Consider the following 21,658-nt stretch of genomic DNA (forward strand, 5'->3'; position numbering starts at 1 on the left):
AGCTCAGCGGCAGCAGCGCACGCAGGCCTGCCCGGCACAGCCCTCTGCCGCTGCTTTACCGCAGAGACTCGGTGCTTCCCCACGGAGCCGGCCCCTGCACGCGGGGACAGAAGGGAAGCAAGGAGCCTGGAGAGGACGGAGGCAGCACGTGCAAGCCCTCCCTGCCTCACAAACCGAGGCGCGTCCACAAAGCGCGCGAGGCGCGTGGTCCACGCCCAGAGTGGGTCTGCTGGGTGGCAAGAAGCGACAGGATTAAGGTCACACAGGTCCACGGGGACCCAGCTGGCTGAGATGATCTGCTAGCAAGTTAAACAGAGACAGGAAACCGCGTGTCTGATACTGTAAAAAAAAAGTCATCTGTCTTCCTGCCAGCTTTCAGCTTGCAAACCAATGAGTCTGTTTTCATTTAAAAGAAACTCGACAACAATGAGAAAGGAGAGGAGACTCTGGGGCTACCAGGAGCCCCGGCCCCTTGCGCGCGGCCTCTGGGGTACCTCGGGGCCTGCAGGCAGCTCGCGGGCAGCCGGCGGCACTCAGCATTGCTGCATGGAGGCTGCATCGCTGTTTACCACATCGGTGAACTCTGAGTCAGAGTGGTTTCTACAGCCCCGGTTTCTAAGTTAATTACATATAGCTGACGCATTTACTGATAGTTCCATCCTGTAAAACTATAAAATCTCATGCAACCTAGAGATAGATGCAGTCACGGGAAAGGCCAAGAAAAATTAAGAATGGGAGCTGGAATCAAGACAAATGGAACGTAAATGTAGGAAAACTGGCAAACGGGTGATGTCAGTATACAAAATCCTCACGAACATACTTGCCAGAAGCATGACTCAAGCTTTTCTGGTAGCTAGCACTGTAGGGAGAAATATAGTAAAACATGATATCCACATCAGGGGCTGGCCCGAAGCTGTGTTTTGTAAATAAAGTTTTATTGGAACACAGCTGTGTCCAACTTGTTTACATACTGTCTGTGCCTGCAACAGAGACTCTTTGGCCTGTGAAGCCCCAAATAATCAGAAACTGGTCCTTTAGCAAAGAAGTTTGCTGATCCCTGCTCTGCCTGAAGCTCTCTATGCTTCAAGCTGTCTTGAAGATCAGAAGCAAATATACCCTCATGAAGGGAATAATCTTTCCACAGCAGAGAGTTGAGAGAAATTTCTCCTGGTTTCCTCAGCAAGGTGATAAGGCAGAGAACAGTTTCCTCGACAGCATTCTTGACAGATTTCCTCTGATTCCCAGGGCTGTTGCTGATGATGGACAATACCTATACATGTGTCTGCTGAAGGAATTTTCCGGAAGGAGAACACAACACAATGTTGGTACAAAGTACCTCACTCCTCTGGCTAAATCCAAAGACAAGATTCAAATGGATCAAAGGAAACAACAGTGACTCTCTACAGTCAGAACGTATTGCATACTTGCTCTCTGCCAGGCCTTATTCTACGTTCCACACATAAACAAACACATTTATCCTCACAGAAATCCTATTCAGAGTGAGCACTGTTTTCTATCCCCATTTTTCAGAGGGGAAAACTGAAACTGGTTCATCCAAGGACTGCTGCTACTGTTAAGTCACTTCAGTCGTGTCCGACTCTGTGTGACCCCATCCCTGGGATTCTCCAGGCAAGAACACTGGAGTGGGTTGCCATTTCCTTCTCCAATGCATAACAGTGAAAAGTGAAAGTGAAGTTGCTCAGTCATGTCTGACTCTTTGCGACCCCATGGACTGCAGCCTACCAGGCTCCTCCATCCATGGGATTTTCCAGGCAAGAGTACTGGAGTGGGGTGCCATGGACCCATCCAAGGGGTCAAAGCCATCCAAGGACAAACCACTTATAAATGGCTTAGCTGGGATCTGTACCCAGAAAAATCTCACTGGGGAGACCACGATCGTCTCAAAAGATGAACATCCCACTGGCCATCATTTGTGAAGATCATTCCTCTCACAAGCCCGTGAACGATATAGCCTCTGGTTGAGCTGCCTGCCTCGGACTGGCTGAATGGGAAGTCTGGGTGCAGTTCATCGGTCAGGTGTGTGTCCATAGCCTTGCACGGAGTGAGACTGTTGTTAACAAGCAACCCTCCCACCCCCGAACATGGGAGGTTGATGGTATTCCCTCAAAAACAGACCAAACTATCCAACTTTCCCGCAGACAAATGTTGGAGACTCACCTATGAAATCTTGGGAAATTTACATCACTCTCTAGTAACCCATTTCTTTGTGGGTAAAGTGAAAAGTTTGGACGAGCTAACTGCATGGGCTTCATTTCAGCATAAAAAAGTTATGACTGAAAAGGACTGAGATGACAAGTGCTGGCAAGAACGTGAGGAAAAGGGAACACTCTACACTGTTGATGGGAATGTAAATTGGTGCAGTCACTGTGGAGAACAGTACGCAGGTTCCTCAAAAAAAGAAAAACAGAATTTCCATTTGATCTGGCAATTCCACTCCTGGGTATTTATCCAAAGAAATAAAAACAGGATTTCAATGAGATACCTGTACTCCCATATTCACTGCAGCATCATTAATAATCAGCAAGACATGGAAGCAACCTAAGTGTCCATTAAGGGATGCATGGATAAAGATGTGGTGTGTATACACAGTGGAGTAGTATTCAGCCACGAAAAAGAGGGAAATCCTGCCATTTGTAACATTACAGATAGACTTTGAGGGCATTATGCTAAATGAAATAAGCCAGACAGAGAAAGACAAATACTCCGTGTTATAATTTACATGTGGAATCTTAAAAACAAAAACAAAAAGCAAACTCATAAAAACAGAAAAAAATGGTTGCCGGTTGCAGAATTATAGTCAGTGCTTTTTAACCACATTAGAAATAAATTTAGGTCCAACTGAATCCAAGAATACACACATTTAACATAAGCAAAATAAATGTGAGGAAGTCAGCAAAAAATTTTTTTAAAATGGTGGTTGCCATGGGCTGGAGGACAAAGGAATAGGAAGATGTTGTTAAAAGGGTACAAACTGTCAGCTCTAAGATGAATGAGTATTGAGGATCTGGTGTAAAACATGGTGATGACAGTTGATAATTATTGTACAACTGAAATTTACTAAGAGAGGAGAACTTAAATGATCTCACACACAAAGAAGACAAATAGGTGATGGATATGTGAATTGCCTAGATGGGGGGGTGGGGAGGGGAAATTCTTTCACAAAGTATATGTATATCAAGTCACCATGATGTACACTTTAAATATCTACAACTTTATTTGTCAATTATACCTACGTAAATTTGAAAAAATGCTAGAGTATATGTCCAAAAAAAGTTATGACTATAGGAAACAAGGCAACGCACCTGAAAGCAGTTAGCACAGGCAGATCGACCAGAGCAGGCTCTTAGCCAGGAAAGAGACCACCGCTGCTACTGTTCCAGGAATCTCCACCGGGGCTTTGGGCATGCTGCACGCCAGGTAAGGCAGGGGCTGGGCCTCTGGCCTCGAGACCAAACTTTTCAGAGTCCAGGCTTGAGGTTACTGCTAATGCCCCTTCCCGCATGGCCAAGGGGCCTTGCCATTTCCAGAAGTTCAGCTCCAAGTCAGGAGGAGAATGGGATGGCCAGGGATCCAGCCACGGGGGCTGGAAGTAGGGCAGAGGCGCGCCTCCTTCAACCTGCCACGAGTTACCTTCTCACCCCCGCAGATGAACATAATAGACAATTAAGGAGCAAAAGGATGCAGGCGACCTCCTTTAATGCCTCTCTACTCCTTGTCCAGGGTTCCTCAGGCTACCCAGCAGCTCCCTTGTAGATCCAGTTCAGAACAGCATCTTGTGAAATGCATCCTGAAGGCATTCCTACATGTCTTTAGGCAATAGTATGGTTACAATTCCACAGAAAAAGTAACGTGAACATTATCATGGAAACCAAAGAAATGTTCCTGAAAAGGCACCTCACCGCCTCTACATGGAGCTCCGTGCTGGCACAGTCTGTGGAGTCCACACACACACCACACACACACACACACACAATGACTTCACTATCACAATGGAAAAACACCCCCATTTCATTGGGGAATTCTGTCACACGACAGGACTGAGTCAAGCTTACTTAGCTCATTTCCAAATGACCAGGTTTAAGATCAACTGTATCCTTCTTGGGTTGACTGATTCGTTTGGCAATGTTACCAAAACGTCCATCAACACACGAATGGATAAAGAGGTGGTACACATATACAATCACGTATTGCTCATCCATAGAAAAGAATGAATAATGCCGTTCGCAGCAACCTGGATGGACCTAGGGATGGTCACACTAAGTTAGAAAGAGAAAGACAAATACTGTGTGATATCACATAGATGTGGAATCTAAGATATGGCACAAATGAACCTACCCATGACAGAAACGTGAACACAGGAAGAGACTGGGGGTTGTCAGGGGGAAGGGGTTGGGAGAGGATCGGCGGAGAGGTTGGGATTAGCAGGTGTAAGCTTTTACATACAGAATGGATAAACAACAGGGTCCTACTTACTGTGGAGCACAGAGAACTATATTCAATCTCCTATGATCAGTCGCAAATGAATATAGAAAAAAAAGAACGTGTGTGTGTGGGGGTGGGGTGTATAACTCAGTCACTTTGCTATATAGCAGTAATTATTAATCACACATTATAGGTCAATTATACTTCATTTTTTTTAAAGTTTTCATTCTTTAGTATAAAGAAGAGATAGTAGCAATAAGAGAAATCGATCCCAAAGTGTTCTTTCTAATACCTGATGTTGTAGGTGAGGAAAATATCCCACCATAGAGGAAAGACTTATTTTTAAACATACTCCTTGGAGCATTTTAGAAGACTTTGAAATCACTCAGATATCTGACTCATCAGCTGTGCTGGATTTCTTGAATTGTACAATGAGAAACTGCCTTTATGCTGATTATCTCACCTCACAAGGAAACAAACAGTCTGATAATGAATAAGAGGGAAAACATGAACGTGTGTCCATGATTATCACATGAGTTGAAATACACTGAAAACTGAAGTCATAAACACCTTAAGAGCTTACGGGAGTACACACACACACATATAAAATATATCCAATTTTCAAGCCATTTGTCAACTTTTGTCACCTTCGAATGAAATAAATTATTCCACTGTGGATAAGCCAGTATGCAAAAGGAGAGTAAGGTTTCACAGATGATAGTAAATATGAATGGATATTCCACTATTAGGAATTAATTCTTTTGGCTTAGCCTGGGCCTTCTTTTTAAAGGTGAAGTACTTGGGGAAGGTTAACATGGTAAACCAGGACACCAGGGTTGCCACATTTTAATGTGATTAAATCTAGTTACAGCATCTCTCCTAACTTAAATTATATAAGGAAAAAAAGAAATGGCGTGCTTGTAGGATGAAAAAGTAGGAGAAAGGCTTGATTTTGAAAAGTGTTATGGTAACAAAGTATACATACCTGCCTTTGTACTCTGAGAATTTCACACAGATGGGAAGCTGAACAGGAAGGGAGGGAAACTGGCTAGAGGACACAAAGGGGCGGGTCTGCAGTGCCCAGGGCACCGCAAAGCATGAGACTCATGGTTTCCCATAACTGGCACGCACACGGTAGAAGGGACAGGATGTCAACCCAGCACCTGTGTTCCAAAAGGATTTTTTATTGAATTGGACCTATTGAGGGCTAAAAAACTTTTCCTTATTCTGATTTACAATCCTAATACCAAAAGAATATTATTTTCATTACTGCCTGGAAAAATTAAAAGACATAATCTCCAGTGTTGGAGAAAGTAGATGGAAATTTATATGCTTATGTATCTTTGGGGGCATAAGGACAATTTAATAGCGGTTATCCAAATCTAAAATGTGCATATCTCTGATCTAGAAATTTCATTTCTAGAACTCTGTCTTGCAGAAATATTAGCACAAACGTGTAAGATGTTTTTACTAAGACAGTCAGTGTAGCACTAAATGGAAAACTGGAGATATCTAAAACAATCTATCAACAAGGGAATAGTTAAGTCACTTGTAGAAGATATGCTTATACGAATTCGAGACAACAATTAACAGGTTACAATAGATCTATATATATTATCTTGTTTAGAAAAGGAATAAAAGTGGCTGAGTGAAGAAAAAATATTTCCAGGTAATATTTATGGTATGGTTAACTATTTGCACTGAAAGATGGATGAGTGGGTGCAATGAATGGATGGACAGATAGATGGATAGACAGATGGATGGGTGGGTGAATGCATGGACACAATAACAGATGGGTGGACAGACAGACGGACAGATGAATAGACGGATGGGTGGATGAATAGACAGGTGGATAAGTGGATGGCCGGATGGATGGACAGATGGGTGAGTGGATAGACGGATGGATGGGCAGATGGAGGGAGGGAGGGTAAGTGGGAAAGAGGGAGGGAGAGAGTGGGGGAAGAGGGGAGGGAAGGAAGGCTAATATGGATGAACGGCAGAGACAGGGGTGCATCCCACAGGCCATGAATACAGCTTATCTGCTGGGTTGGGAGTAAGGGAGCAGGTAAAGATACCTCCATTTTAAAGTTGTTATATACTGCTGGACTGTTTGTATATTTGGTAATATACTATATTTGACACATACTACCTTTGTCCTTAAAAATCACTGAACCTTTTTCTACACTGAAGGAAACATGGGTGCCGTCCTTTCACACTGAGACAGATGCTGAGCTTCCCCAATGCACACTGGCATCTTAACATGCTCCCTGTCCTGAAGGTGAGCCTTAGCTCCTCATGGCCTCTGCCCCGCAGTTCTCCTCAAACGCAACGAAGGCTAAGTACCCTTTAGACAAATCCGAGGAGTGAGCATGCGCACACAACCACTTGAGCTGACTCAAAGGACGGCTCTTCCTGAATCACACAGCTTCCGCCCACCGCTGGACCAGTCGTTCTCAAACTTGAGCGGCGCCAGGATCACCCGGAGGCCTGTTTAAACGCAGACTGCTGGACGTGCACCCAGAGTTTCCGGTTCCACAGTCAGGGTGGGGCCCGGAACCTGCATTTCTATCAAGTTCTCAGGTGATGCCGCTACTGCCTTTCTAGGCCTTGTGCCTGGAGAACCACGGCTCTGGGTAACACAAACTGTTTCTCAGTGAAGAATCATAATGTAGTTCCCAGGAGCCAGAGTGGATATAGACCAGAGCTGACCCTGTCACCTCTTAAGCCCCTCTTTCCAGCAAGGAAGGGGGCCTGTGAGCCCGCTCCCAGCACCAGCCATGGAAGGCCGTACCTGCGCCTGCAGGCTGTTCGGAAGAGAACACTCACCTTCGGAGAAGATGATGTGGTCGTTGCACTCTTCGGAGCTGCAGGAGCACATGAAGAAAGTCTCTCCAGACCCCTTTCTTTCCTTCATAATACACTTTGAAGAAGCAGCATCATCCAGGACAAATCCATGGTAGGCAATCTTGGGGTCGTGACAGACCGTCTCCAGCGTGATGTTCTCATCATTCTTCCTCCTGGGTGCAGAGAAGGCGGGTGAGTGTGACCCGAAGGAGGCGGTCTGGGCCGCGTCAACCTCAGGACATCGTCTCTAAATGGCGCTGCCTCCCATTACTCCCGGCCCCGTCTCTCACGGCCCGTCTCTCCCGGCCTGTCTCTCACGGCTCGTCCGGCATCTCCTGCTCTTTCCCACCCAGCCCACTTTTCCCTTTGCTTATCTCAGAGCCCACTTAGGATCATAACATCGGGGATTAACTTCTTGGAAAATGTACACTTGAAGCCTTAATTCACTCATTCAATCATTAGAGGGAGGGCGTGGGGAAAAGGAGATGGCTAGGTCCTCGGGGTGACTCTAAACCTTCCTGTGAGGCTCCCAACACATCCCTAGTTTGTTGGACAGAATCTAGTTAAATTATTCGCAGGGAGTGCGTCTGGCAAAGAGGCTGCGGTTCTGCTCTTTTTGTTTGCTGGGCCCGGGGCTCCATGAGTGAGGGCACCATCCCAGCCAGCAGCTGGCGGGGTTGGAGACAGAAGAAACTTCTGGATGAAGAACTGCGGTTTCCTGCATGACAGAAAGGGACATGAGGGAAAATACAGAGATATGTGGGAAGGAACTGCAAGGCGTCCTTCCGTGCCAACACCATAAACCGAGTGTCCCTGCACACCGCACACTCGGAGCCCAGCTCAGCAGAGAGCCGGGAGACTCCCCCACAAAGGTGTGCCATCTGCAGCATCACGGATGGCTTTGGGGGAAGTACGCTAAATGAAATAAGACACGGGAAGACAAATACTGTATGATATCGCTTAGATGTGGAATCTAAGAAACACAACAGAACAGTGAATGGAACAAAACTCAAGCAGATTCACAGAGAACAAATCAGTGGGGAGGTGTGGGGGGTTGGGAGGCACAAACTACTGGGTGTAAGATACACTCAAGGGTGGGAATATAGGAGTATTTTCTAATCATCGTAAATGGAGTGTAACCTTTAAAAATTGCATAAAAATTAAAAAATAATTTTGAAAAACACTAAAAAAAATCCTGTCCTTAACTCCCAAGTTATTGGGAGGTCTTGACGAAAACAGTGGCCGTGAAACAAGAGGCTCTCCTTACCCCCACAGGGTGCAGGCTGTGTGCAGAGAACTGAGGGGCTCTCGAGGGGAACACAGGTGGGTGTGCACACAGGCGTGCGCTCATCTGTGTTGGGGGGTCTGTGTTTGATTTGGTAACACAAGGAAGGCACGCCGAGTCCGCCAGGCTCCCAGGGAAGGGCATGGTATCGCTCCTCTGCGAAGCTTCCAGAGGCCCTGGGATGGGACAAGGAAGAAACTGGGAGCCATGAAGAAAAGCCTCTCTAGAGCCCTGAGCTGGTTCTAGGACCGCAGGGACGGGGCTCAACCTCAGTACCTGAGGCAAACAGAAGCACAGTCACGGATGTAGAAGACACATGTGTGTTACCAGGGGGTGGGAGGGAGGGGGTGGCCTGGGGCTGACATGCACGCACGACCACACAACTGACGCTAATAAGGGCCTGCTGAGTAGCACAGGGGACTACTCAACACTCGGCAATGCCTGTACGGAGAAAGACTCTAAAGAAGAGCGGAGATACATATATGGATGTACAGAAACATGTATGGGCTTCCCTGTTAGCTCAGATGGTAAAGGAACTGCCTGCAGCGCGGGAGGCCCGGGTTCAGTCCCTGGGTCGGGAAGATCCCCTGGTGAAGGAAATGGCAACCCACTCCAGTTTTCTTGCCTGTGAAACCCCACGGATGGAGGAAGCTGGCAGGCTACAGTCCATGGGGTCACAAAAAGTCGAACATGACTGAGACTTCATTTCCTTCACTTCACATATATATGTGTATAAAAAAAAAAAGGACTTGAGGCTCCGTAAGGCCCTTAAGGGCCTCCTCCACCCACTGCTGTAACAGTGCCCCCTGGACAGGCAGGGCCCACTGTGCAAAACATTTTGGATTCACTGAAGCACAGAAAGGAAAAATACAGGGAAATAAACACTGACTTCTTTGTCCTGCAACTGAAGACATTGTCAATATCCATGACAAAAGAACCACAGTAATCAAATTAATATTGGTTCCAAAATATTTCAATCCTTGAAAAGGACTTAAGCATTTCCCATGGTGAGAGTGAACAACTGGCATTAATTCAACAAGTGAATGAATGGGAAGACTAAAGCAGATCACAGAGAGCAGTCTTCTACTCCCCGCTTGGCTGTTTCTAACAGACTCGAGCCTGCATGTGAGGGCCCTGGCACACAGACCCTGAGGCTGTGACAGCTCCGTACAGGTGCTCTGGGGCGATGTCCCTTCAGGGAGCAAAGCTGCAGAGAGTGGGCGAGGGGTTTGCAATGAGGTCTCAGCTGCCCTCTGGGCGGCTGGGGGTTGGAAGGGCCCACCAGAGCCATCCCAAGTTCAGGCCATGTGCTCAAGCATCGGGCCCCGGCACCAGCCAGCCCTAGGCAGCTGGTTCCTGGATGCAGAGTGCCTCCAGCTTGGTAAGTGGAGGGGAGCAGCCCTCCCTAGAGGGCGCGGGGTGAGTGCCTCGGTGCTGCGGGGGCAGGGCACAGGAGAGCACCCACACTGGCATGCCCTCTCCTCACCGCTGCGTGTGTCTTTCTGCAGACAGGGAGGAACAACATTCACTGTGTTTACTCTACATCTGAAACACTGAGGGGACAGAGCGGGTCCCCACATGCTCCTACCTTCTGAGATGGCAAAGCATCAGTGCCAGGACTGCGTGGTTCACATTCTACCCCCTGCACTTGGATTAGGGGTAGGGAAACCCCCCCTTAATGAAAAAGTCTGCTTTTGGTGCAGAAGTTAAGTTCTCACCCCCAGTGGCTATGTAAGCAAAGGTGAGCAGAGAACAGACACGGAGGAGGAGCCTGGGGTCGCCCGGTCTGGGGTCTGAAGCTTCCTGCCCTGAACCTGACCGGTGGCCACTCTTCCCCTCTTGACCTTGGTCTGATGCTTCCAGAGAAGGGTGCCTGCCCCCCGGCAGGAAACCACGACTGACAGAGCACCTCAACCGATCCTGAGCACAATCTGTCCGTCCATCCCCTCCCATCACACATGTCCCTCTCCTCGAACACTACCTCTGTCAAACCCTTTTGCAAAAGCAGGGCTCAGGGCGGGACACAGTGCAGCTGGTAGGTAATGGCGAGCCCCCGTGACAGGTCTTGGCTGCGAACATTCCTTCAGCTCTTAAGAGCCAGATTCGTGCCCTGGTGTGCAGGGAAATGTGCCAGGCTCTCAGATCTACTGTCCAGGCTGAGGGCACATGGTCTGGAGGAAGTCTCCAGAGACTCCTGTTCAAAGGAGCAGGCAAAGATAACTGGGTGGATATTCTCATTTGCAAACAGCCAGGAGACACAGAGCTTACTTTAAAAAAAATAGCTGATACATTGAAACCATCCGTATAAGTCTTCAAAATGTTACATTTCATCAACAAATGTACACTTTTTTTAATAAAATGAGGAGTTCCTTACTTATCACTTTTTAAAAAATCTCCGGCTCATACCCCCAATTCATAACACGTGTTAATAACTACGTGCTAATCAAATGATTCCCACTGTGTGTGTGTCTGTGTGTGTACGTAGCAAAAATGAGAGGATGAGGGAGGGAAGAAGAAAGAGAAAGAAAGGGGAAGGGAGGGAGGAGAGAATCTGCTCCCAGAGAAAGATGCGGAGTCTGGCCAGCGGTGGTGTGATGCGTTGGCCAAGGCTTCTGACTAAGGAACGGGTTATGTCCTGAGGCCCTGAGTCGCTTCCCCCGTTTCTGACGAGTGCGTCCCTCTTGCAGCAGCCACCATCCGTCTCCGTGAAACAGGACCGAGTCTGCCTCCGCACGGAGCTCTGGACATCACCGCGCGGTCCCCAGGGGTGTCGGTCAAGTGGCTGGCAAGCAGCAAGTCCCTCTCCTCGACTCAGGGAAGGGGTGTGTGTATATGAAAGTGCAGAGCTGTCTCAAGAAACTGCACCATGTAACTGAGGGAGAGGGTCTGAAGGGGGGAGACGGGACGAGACACGGGACCCCACGTCCCGCGAGTGCGCACTGCCTGTAAGAGGAGGAGGGAGGAGCGTGAAGAGGCGCCCTCACCAGACGGCCACGCAGACCTCCTCCGGCTTCTCGCAGATGGCCGTGATGCTGCAGTTGCTCCAGCAGGACTTCTGGTTGTCACAGGTGGACGACCTCACGTCGCAGAACTTACACAGCTGCGCCAGCTTGACGGCGCCGTTGCCGTCAGTGACCATCATGTCACTGTTAACTGCAAAGAGAAGAGAGATGCCACGCGGTGAGCCGACAAAACCAGCTACCAACGGAGTCCTGACACGATGCGATTTCGGATGAGCCTGCGGTCGTTAAGGATGAACGTGGAGAGAGCTGCCCAGCACCTCCTCACCAGAGAAGGCTGGAGTGAAAGCCAGCGAGGGGTGGGGATGGCTGGGGTCGGGGAGGCCTGGCAACTGCTTGCCTTTGTCAGTGGCCATCGTTAGGCACTCCTTTCACCAGAAAGACTCCTGTCACCAGAGACAGACGTCAAGCCGGCCTACCACGCGGTACTGGGTGCTGCTGAATGTACTCTTAAAGGAAATTATAGTTTAGTTGGTGGGTGGACATGAAAACAGACCAGGGCAGGGCAATTCAAAATAGAGGCAGGCACAGAGGATGCGGGAGACCGACGAGAGCCGTCTCCCGACGGGCAGATTGGGGTCACGCGGAGCACAGCTGCCACGTCTGGAAAGGGGGTCAGCCAGCTCAGAGCAGACCCTGGGGAAGAGGGCAGACTTGGCCGCTGCTTTCCTGACCTACACTCGCCAGAGCATCAGGGCCTTCTTGGCAAAAGCCTGGCTCTGACTTCTCCCTGTAAAGTCTGTCTCCTAGACAAACACACACGTGAGTGCCAGCAAGCTCCCCCCCAGGCTCTGCGGCCTGCCCCCTCTCCGCCTCCGCCCTCCCGGCACCACCGGCTGCCGCCCACTCTGCACGCACTCCCCTCGAGGACACCAGGGCCTCTCCCGGGAGAAGCCAGGCTCCCACCTGCCTCAGGTCCGTCCCTTACTCTGGCCTTCGCCTGCCTTCTGGTCGCCTTCCTGGTCTCCGTTAAACGTCACCGCGTGGTCCCAAAGCAGCCCACAAGGGAACCAACGCAGGGCTTTGTCTGATCTTCTGCACATTCTCCACCACCCAGTGGCTTCCAATCCACTCCAAACACAAGCGCCACGCGGCTTTCTCTGCCTTCTTCCCACGCTGCTTCTCCAGGGCCAAGAAGAGGGGCTGTCACACGGATGCTATCCAAAAAGGTACTGATGGATGCTGCCTAGCTAATCCATGAAGGAGCAAACACAGAGGTGCACGTCTGGCTCTGGCACCAGGGAGGGAGGGACCAGGCGCTCCCCTCACCCCGGGCAGAGTGCTAACAAACAGGAGACTCCTTCATGTTCACCAGTGCCCCGCTGAAGGCAAACTGTCCCTGCAACACACGGCATGCTGAGGCTCTGATGAGGCTTAACACCCTTGCCTCTCTTCTTCCTCTATGAGACCCACTTCCACTGGCAGAGCTGGTAACTGAAGGCGTGAGCTGGGAGACGCAGCCCAGGCCGTCCTCAACAAACGTGAACTCCAAGGCCCTTCTGTGCCAGATGAGAAAAGACAGGGCGCCCGGGCACAGGGGCCCCAGCGCAGCCCGGCCCTCAGGAGGTGGGACGGTGCTTCTCCCAGGCCTGGGCAAGTCCTCCTGGTCCGCCCTGTGTGAAGGGCGCTCCGGCCTGAGGCCAGACGCACAGCTCCAGGGCCCTCCCCCGCTGCGCCCTGCCCATGGATTCTAGACTGCCCTCGACATTTTGCCACGCAGCCTTCTGTCGCTTGGGCAAAGCACCTGTTTCCTGGGTCTCTAAAAATAAAAACTTACATAAATTTAAGATTTGCTTTCTTGTGGTACAATAAATATAGAAGCAAAAAAAAAAAAAAAAAAGCCCATTCATCCCTCTCAGGCCTCAAGTCCATTTCAGGAAGTGTATTTTGAGGTAACAAACTATTTTGAAATTCTCAATGTCTCCCGGACCAAGAGCTCTAACTAAACTTAGCTAAAAATACAGGCTGCAATGTTCTCTCAATCTTGCGTTCCATTTGGGACTAAGACAACAGGGGGAAAAAAAAAGTATATATATATATATATATATATACACACATACACACACACACACATACACACACACACACACACACTGGTTAGATTTGGATCCATTTGTGAAACAGCTCATTTAACCCTTTGGGCTTCCCTAAAAGACACAGGCAAGGGGAAAAAAAAGCCAGGCCATGTTCTGTTTATTTGATTTTATTTTTTTAATAGTGTAGCTTCAGACAAACATCCATTTTCTGGTTAGAAAGCTTTGTTGCTTTTAAATATAAAATCAAGCCTCTAGGACTTGGAATTCAGCCTTCCAGCTTTTAGGATTTTAGCCTCTATTAGTGGTTATCAACTTTGGGGCCAATGCTGAAATCCATCCATCATTTAGGGTGCTTAACAAATTCATGGAACACTCTACCCCACAGACATGCTGATTTAATTATTCTGGAGGGTGGCCTGGGCACCAGGACTTTTGGAAGCTGCTCAGACAATTCTCACATGCAACCGAGGCTGAGACACTGTGCTGGAATTAGTTGGAAATGACATAACTCGCACAAAGCAAAGCAGCACAAACATGCCCTCCCTGTCCCCAACACACACGCATATAATGCATGTGACAGAGGAGGAAAACACACACCCAGAGCCGCGTGTTCAGCTCTCAGACACACTGCCGACGCAAAGGAGTCCTTCCCTGGGCTGGCAAACCTTTTTCTAGCAAAAAGCTAAGAAATGTGACAACGTGACAGTCAGAAGTGATGGGAGAGCGAAACAATCCCACGTGACTGGCGGTGGAAGCTGCAGCAGCAGCCACTGATGTGTGCACAAGCAGAAGTGCTTTAGATCTGAGGCCTGCAAAACAGTCCACAGGGAAGAGACAGAAAAGTGTCATCCAAAAAAAGAAAGAAAGAAAAAGAGAAGAAGACAGAAGGGCCAGCAGCAGGCTGCAGGGTTAGGGGGCCGGGCCTCGGGGAGATGCCGAGCCTGGCTGCCCAGTGGGGAGGCCAAACACGAGAATTCCGCCGGTGAATTCTGGGGGAGAGGCAAAAGGACAACTTGACCCCCGCTTGGAGGCACAGGCCCGTGGAGGGAGGCAGCTTGTGTGCGCCTCACCTGTTTGTCAAGGTGTTCAGTTATCACAGAGCCTCCTAAGTACCGCAAGGAGGCCCCATTTCCCGCCTTTGTTACAGTAAAAGCTACCACTGCTAAGGTGAACGGACTTTCTAGCTTGGCGGCTCTTTTTCTTTTCCAGTTTCAAAGCCTTGACACAGGGCATAGTCTTTGCCTTGCCCTCACCCCCACCAGCCACTCCCTACGAGCTGATCAGGAGGCTCCTGACCTGGACCATTCCACCAGCAATTAACTTCCAACCTTTGCTTAAAGCCAGCATTGTCCTTTGGGAACAGGAGCACTGGTGGGACAGAGAGCTAAGTGCAGGGACACAGCTCTCTTCACACCTTTGTTGGGGGTCACCTAATCTTGATAAAAGATTTCTGCTCTCACTCTGGAGCGAGGGGGTAGAGAGAAATGCATGCAAACTTTGGTTCATCACTTCATTATTCCCTGAAGGGCCGCAGTCCCAGGTGAAGAAACCTAGCCCCACTCCAGAGTCCTCACAGGTCACTGAGAACATGCTGGATAGTTCAAGGCTAATTAGAATGGGAGGCAAGAGCGGTGGGGGGAAGGAGCGGGGGCAGGGGGAGATGGTCATTCACTCCACACACGACTGCCTCCGCGCATTCCAGTCCACGGGAAAAGAATGGCAGCCCACTCCAGTACTCTTCCTGCAGAGCCCCATGCACAGAGGAGCCTGGCGGGCTACAGTCCACGGGGTCACAAAGAGCCAGACACACTGAGCCAGCATGCAGCGTCCTCCAGAATGAGATCTCTCACCCAGAAAGCCACCCAGCAAAGGAAGTGAGCGAAGGCGGCCTCCTTCAGCATATGACGGTCACATGGACTATCACATGTCACTTCTTTTCAAACAGACCCATGAGTAATGGCAAGACCTTCAGTCTTGATCATGTCACCTTCCTCATTTTAGAGCATGTTTTTCCCAAACTTGCTGCCAAGAGACCTTGCTGCCAGGTCTTGAGAATATGAACAAAGTAAATGCCTAGCTGTGTCTATTTCTAGAACAGTACTGTTGTCTTTGAAGGTCAAAGATGAGCAGCCTAATAAGGATTAGATTATTCCATAAAAACATTAAGGATTTTGCATACAAACTGTGACTGCATACCTTTTGGAATGGTGTCTAGCATTAGCTGAACTATTAGGTAAAGTCTCAAAATTCCAGAAATAATCCCAAACATTTGGGCAGAAATGCACTTTGGTAGTTTTGAATTCCTGAATCTATCTACTGTTGTTTTACGACATGTTTTGAAGGCACTTAGAAATTCATTTATTCTACAAACACCTGTGGATGTCTTGCTTTGTGCTATAAATTTCATAGCAAGGATTATTAAAACTGATATAACCAAGTGCAGCATCTCAAAGAATAATCCAAGGCAACTGGTGAACAGAACCACTATGACTCAGAGCAGAGCTCCTCCGATATTAATAAGCACACAAATCCCCTGGGAACACGCTAAACCCACACGGGTGTGTGTACTACGTGTACTGGTTCATGCAATGGCGGGGATGGCTGGTCTGGAATTTCTAGCAGGCTGGCAAGCTGGAAACTCAGGCAGGAATCAGTGTTGCAGTTTTCAGGCAGAATTCCTTCTCCAGGAAACTTCAGTTCTTGCTTGTATATAAGGCCTCCCAACTGACTGGAGGACGCCCAGTCACGTTACTGAGGGTAATCTACTTTTCGGAAGGTCAGCTGATGGTAGCTGTCAATCCTCTACCTTCACACAAGCCCCAGACTCCTGTTTGATTAGAGAACCAGCAGTGACGCCTCCCACCCACTCACAGGTACCCGCCCCCCTCTCAGGTGGGCACTGACCTGTCCTCAGCTGATGCTGAAGCTGCACGTTCACTCTTCGGGCAGTCTTGCGGAGAAGCCAGCTTGTGGCTGGCCATGATTCCCCTGTCTCCACTCATTCTGGATCTAGCCAAATTGAACACTCATTCCTCACCATTTTTCCAGCCACGGTATCCTATGACAGTTCTTCCCATCTGCTCTTCTCTTGAGCCTGGCCCCATAAACGATCGTGGGCCCAGAGGCTCTGATCACCATATGGTCCCGGAATGGAAAGACTTGTTCTCAGCAAGAAGGTTTTCAATTGCAGTTGGCATTTCAGAGTCAGACACGGAGGCAACCGTCTGGCAGCCAGCCACCATGGTCTGCGATGCAGGCAACAGACACCCGGGGCCCCTGAGACCAGTGGGACCAGTCGACTGGCCTGTCACACGCGTTCTCTAGCCCAGAACGAAGCACCGAACAACTGCACAGGACCCTTCCTGATTCATAATGAAAGAGAGACATTCCCCAGTGAGTCAAAGCCTTTGGCCAATTGCTATAAATAAATAAATAAATACACCAAAAAGACACCTTGTAATTAAGCCAAAGATAGTTGAGGAAGATTTTCCTTCCCTGAACATCTGCTGCATACTCAGAACTTCTAACACAAGGCAATACCTTCTTTATTAGTTTTAAAATTGTATTTTAACCCTCATCCCTTAAGTAATGATAAGTATACTGAAAGCAGGAGAGGAGGGGCTTTTCTCCAATGACAGTCCCCCAAGGTCTCTGGGCACCAGGAGCAGTTCTGGAAAAACTACCACAAAGGTAACTGGGAGGCCAGAGTCTGCACGGGAAAGACTCAGACACTGGCCTGAAGGCATCCATGTTTTTCATGCAAATATTTTTTGTAATGATAATACTCCTTAAAGACCCTCCAAGCATGACCTAGTCCATACTCTAAAATCTATTTGAAAAGGCAAGGAGATCATTCCTAGCGGTCAAAAGCCTAGTAAGAAAAGACACATATTTTTCCACATTGAAACTGCCTACCAAATGGTCAACAACCGGGGACTCATCAGGTCTCTGTAATCCTCTCCACACAGAAAGAGACTTAAAACAAACATTAGGTGGGTCCACGCCCTCCTGTGGCTTACGTACTAGATAGAAAGACAAGGCTATCAAATGCAACCAACTTGCTTTCCGAGCAAGCATGAGGTCAGAAAAGGACAAAAAGGTGATACAGGGATAGCCACATTCATGGAGGAGATTATCCTTAAAGGGTGGGTGGTTTTCAGAGGCGTGAGAGGACAGAAAGGCACTCTGACTGGGAGCAGAGCGTAGGCCACGAGAAGCTGAGCAGAGTGGGGAATCCAGATGATCCAGGGGCAGGATCTCTGGAGACAGAGAATTATTCAACAACAATTGCTGTTTTGACAGATGGAGAGGAGAGCCACAGGGATGTCCGAGGTTTACACAGTTCACAGCATGGCTTGACCAAAGCTAGATTTACAAAAGGCAAGGAGAGTGAAGAGGCATAAAAAACATCCCAGCGGAAGCACCACAGGCAACAACAGAAGCTGATTTTCTCTACCTAATCTATTATGAGACTATAGAATAGGACTATTCCATCCTCATTAGGAGGACTGTTGCTGAAGCTGAAGCTTTAGTACTCTGGCCACCTAACGTGAAGAGCCAACTCATTGGAAAACACTCTGATGCTGGGAAAGATGGAAAGCATAAGGAGAACGGGGCGACAGACGATGAGATGGCTAAACAGCATCACTGGCTCAATGCACCTGAGTTTGAGCAAACTCTGGGAGACAGTGAAGGACAGGGAAGCCTGGAGCACTGCAGTCCACGGGGTCGCAAAGAGTCAGACATGTCTGAGTGGCTGAACAACGACGTTCTAAAAGTGAACTGAAGAAACTCAAGCCTGGTTTAAAAACTTAAAAATCAAGAGCTGGTGAATAAACCACTGAATCTGGACAGTTGCAGGCCCTCTGCCCTCTTAATAAAACTCTAGTCTAATTTCACTGTTATGAAGGTAACTATGAATGCCCTGGAAAGGTGGCAGGGGTATGTGTGTGTGTTTATGTGTATAATTCCCCACCCTCTTTGACTTGTTCAACTGAGGGAACTTAGCTTTGAGGATTTCTTTTCTTTTTATTTTTTTGGCCTTTTTGGCTCATGAGTCTAACACTTCACTATGGGTCTACGGATGGCTTTAAGCCATATAAACATAAATTTGTATTCCCCAGACAAGCAAATTAAGGAATTATGGGATGTTTCAAAGAGATTAATTCCATAGAGTACTTTAAATTGAAAACGTGATTGTGCCTTTGAACTAGGATTTTTAAATTTTGATTTGCAAGGAACTATTAAAGGAGTTATATACATATAAAACTAATAATATATGTTTAATACAAGCTAGAGCTGAGTAGAGTGACAAACATAAAACAGCTGAGTAGGAATTCCACCTGCTTCTTCCCTAATTCACACTCCCCGGCCCCACTAACTCCAAATACCGCCCAAGTAGGCAGGTTCTGTTTTCTTGCTTATCCCTGAACTTCTTGGGTCACCGAGGAATGGAGTACAGTTTGAGTTCTCAAACAAGCTGCTGAATTCGCTTTTTTTTTTCCCTGATATATGTCCCAGAATCAGGTCACATATCAGGTGACAAAACGCAAACATTTAAAATGACTCTTGCAGATGGAAATATCTGTCTTGTTGCCAGAGGCAGTATTTCAAAATTAGGCACTTCTGCCTGTTCAGAGAGCTGCAACACTTTTAGGTCTCCCAACTTTAACAGAGATCTCATGGGTAAAACACTCTTCTGAGAAGGCTAGGCAGAGGTGAGTAGTCTGCAACAAAAAGCACCATCCAAACTTGCCCATTTTAGTTCATCACTGAGAAAGCTGGTTTTTAACAGCGCATTTATCTGTAGCGCATAAATCACTGCAGAATTTTTGAAATGAGCCAAAACCCAACAGCATGCAGGCACTGGGGCTGAGGAAAAGAAGAAAAAAACACAAAAATGAAGCTACATCAATGCACATGGGATTGATCACTGAGTGAAGAGCAGACTGTGGCACTGTTTCACAGACCATCAACATCATAACCATCCTGCCAGGAAGGGCATTAAAGTTGGTCCGTTATAGAAAGTAATAGTAACGGAGAAAACAATTCTCCCTCAGGTGATATGACTTGACAGTGGACTGCAGCAACAAGGAAAATAACACAGAGATCATTGAAAATAAAAGATGATTAACTCTCTTAGTGACAGTCAAAACAACATGGTAAATAGTCTGATTAGAAGCCAGATAATGAGCACAGGATTTATGGAGTGTTATCACATTCCAATTCAGCCAAAATCATTTATTACTTAGCAAAAAAATTAGCCAACATAAACAAACATGCATTATTTATCTGCCCTGGAAGAGCCTTCATATTAACCTTTTATGGAAAGGTTGAAAAGAATAGAGCATGGCTCTTTCTGCAAGATGTTTATGATCTGACAGGAAATAAAAAACATGCACAAAATGATTTTTACCAAAAGAACTTTGAAATGGTCTACGCAAAGATATGCTTTTCTATTAAGTTATTTATTTATGAATTAAACAATACTTTAACTCAAAATGCTGAGGCAACTGAAAGCAAAATGCCAGAACTAATACAAAATCCCGGTAGAAAGGGATTTTTTTAAAAGGTAGCAACTATCTGACAATCAGAAAAATAAGTATTTGGGTTAAGCTGTTTGCTTCAACTAAGCAAGGAATTTGGTCTGAGTATCAATTTCCTGTGAGATCTGGCTTTTCATTTCTAAATTTCTGTGGCGATTTTTCCCTGCCTCTCTTTCAAAATGTGCTTCAGTGTCCTGGTGCGTGCCCGGCGCTGGAAAGGTTTTTCAATCACAGTTTTATGAAGTATGTGAAAATAGCGGTCAAAGCAGAAAATTCCCATATTTGTGATCTAGAAAAGGGCTGGAAATACTACTACACTCAGGAGAGATACTCCTTTAGATGGTGAGTCTGGTTCGAGAGGCTGGGTTTCTGGCAACGAAGGTCCCTGGGGCTGGCCCGGGCTGGGAGATGCCACAGCCGAAATCACCGGGTCGGGCGGGAGGTGGGGATGGCCCCCAGATACGGCCTAAGTTCTGTTTCAAATGTGAACCAAGTCTGAAAATGAGGAGATGTCACGTGAAAAGATGGATTTCTAACTGAATTTAAGAAAATAAAAAGATGGGGCAACAGTGGGCCGCCTCACCTCATGTAACTGCCATCTGGAGGGAGGGTCAGCACCCTTGAGGTGGTGCAGAGCATCTGAACCTGTGCCTCCCCCCAGCTGGGGCTCTGCGTCTCCTGCCCCCCTGCCCCACCCTGTGGCCATATAGTATTTTCCATCAGTGAGTATTTATCATGTCCGTTCAATGCTCTCTTCCATTACTAGAGGTTTCACAGGAATGTAAAAATCTGCGATGAACTCTCTACTATGGATATTTCCCAATATGCATTTGCTTTTCTACTCTGGATACTCACATTTCAGTTCAAGGAGAAGTAACATTTTCTACTTTAGAAATCAGATCTATGCGGACTAATACTAATAACAACAATAATTATTTCTATTATCACCATTTACTGGATGCAAGCCAAATGCATAGTCCAGTGCTAAGCTCTGTGATGATTAGTTCATTTACTCATCACAAATGCCATGGAATTTTGTCATCATCATTTTATAGATAGGGAAATTAAGGGTCAAAGAGGTGAATAACTTACGGAAGGTCAATGAGAGACAGTCAAGGAGAGACAAAGCCATGGGTCATATGTAAGCCCTCATCTTTCTTGCTATGAACAATAAAACAGAGATTCCTGCTACAGAGGTCTAAGAGCAAAGGTGTACACTCATTCCGGCCAAAGGCAAAGACCCTGAATGTGGCCAGCTGGAGTTGAGGGGAGCAGGTAGAGGGTGGGAGAGCAGTAAGCTTCTTAGAAGACAGCTTTGGTTCTCTGCAATTGCTTTGCTTATAGTAAGGGCAATTTGGTAAAGTCTAAGACTTTTCAAGACAAAAACGTGAGTGTGAGTTCAGGTTTGGGGGTCAGCCACTTAACTTCTTAGAACCTCCATTTCTTGATCTATGAAATGGTACTTCTTAGGGTCAAGATGAAGAG

General features: G+C 47.5%; 1 protein-coding gene across 1 annotated transcript in view; it reads right to left on the reverse strand.

Moving 5' to 3' along the window:
• TGFBR2 (transforming growth factor beta receptor 2) overlaps positions 1 to 21,658 on the reverse strand; it is an 88,318-nt gene that overhangs the window by 41,597 nt on the left and 25,063 nt on the right. The window contains exons 2-3 of the mRNA XM_043441859.1: positions 11,557 to 11,725; positions 7,270 to 7,460 (exon numbers count right to left, since the gene is read on the reverse strand). Of these exons, the coding sequence (XP_043297794.1) occupies positions 7,270 to 7,460; positions 11,557 to 11,725 (360 nt within the window). The remainder of the gene's footprint in view (positions 1 to 7,269; positions 7,461 to 11,556; positions 11,726 to 21,658) is intronic.

Source organism: Cervus canadensis, chromosome 22, assembly GCF_019320065.1.
Source record: "Cervus canadensis isolate Bull #8, Minnesota chromosome 22, ASM1932006v1, whole genome shotgun sequence".
Classification (NCBI taxonomy): Eukaryota; Metazoa; Chordata; class Mammalia; order Artiodactyla; family Cervidae; genus Cervus; species Cervus canadensis.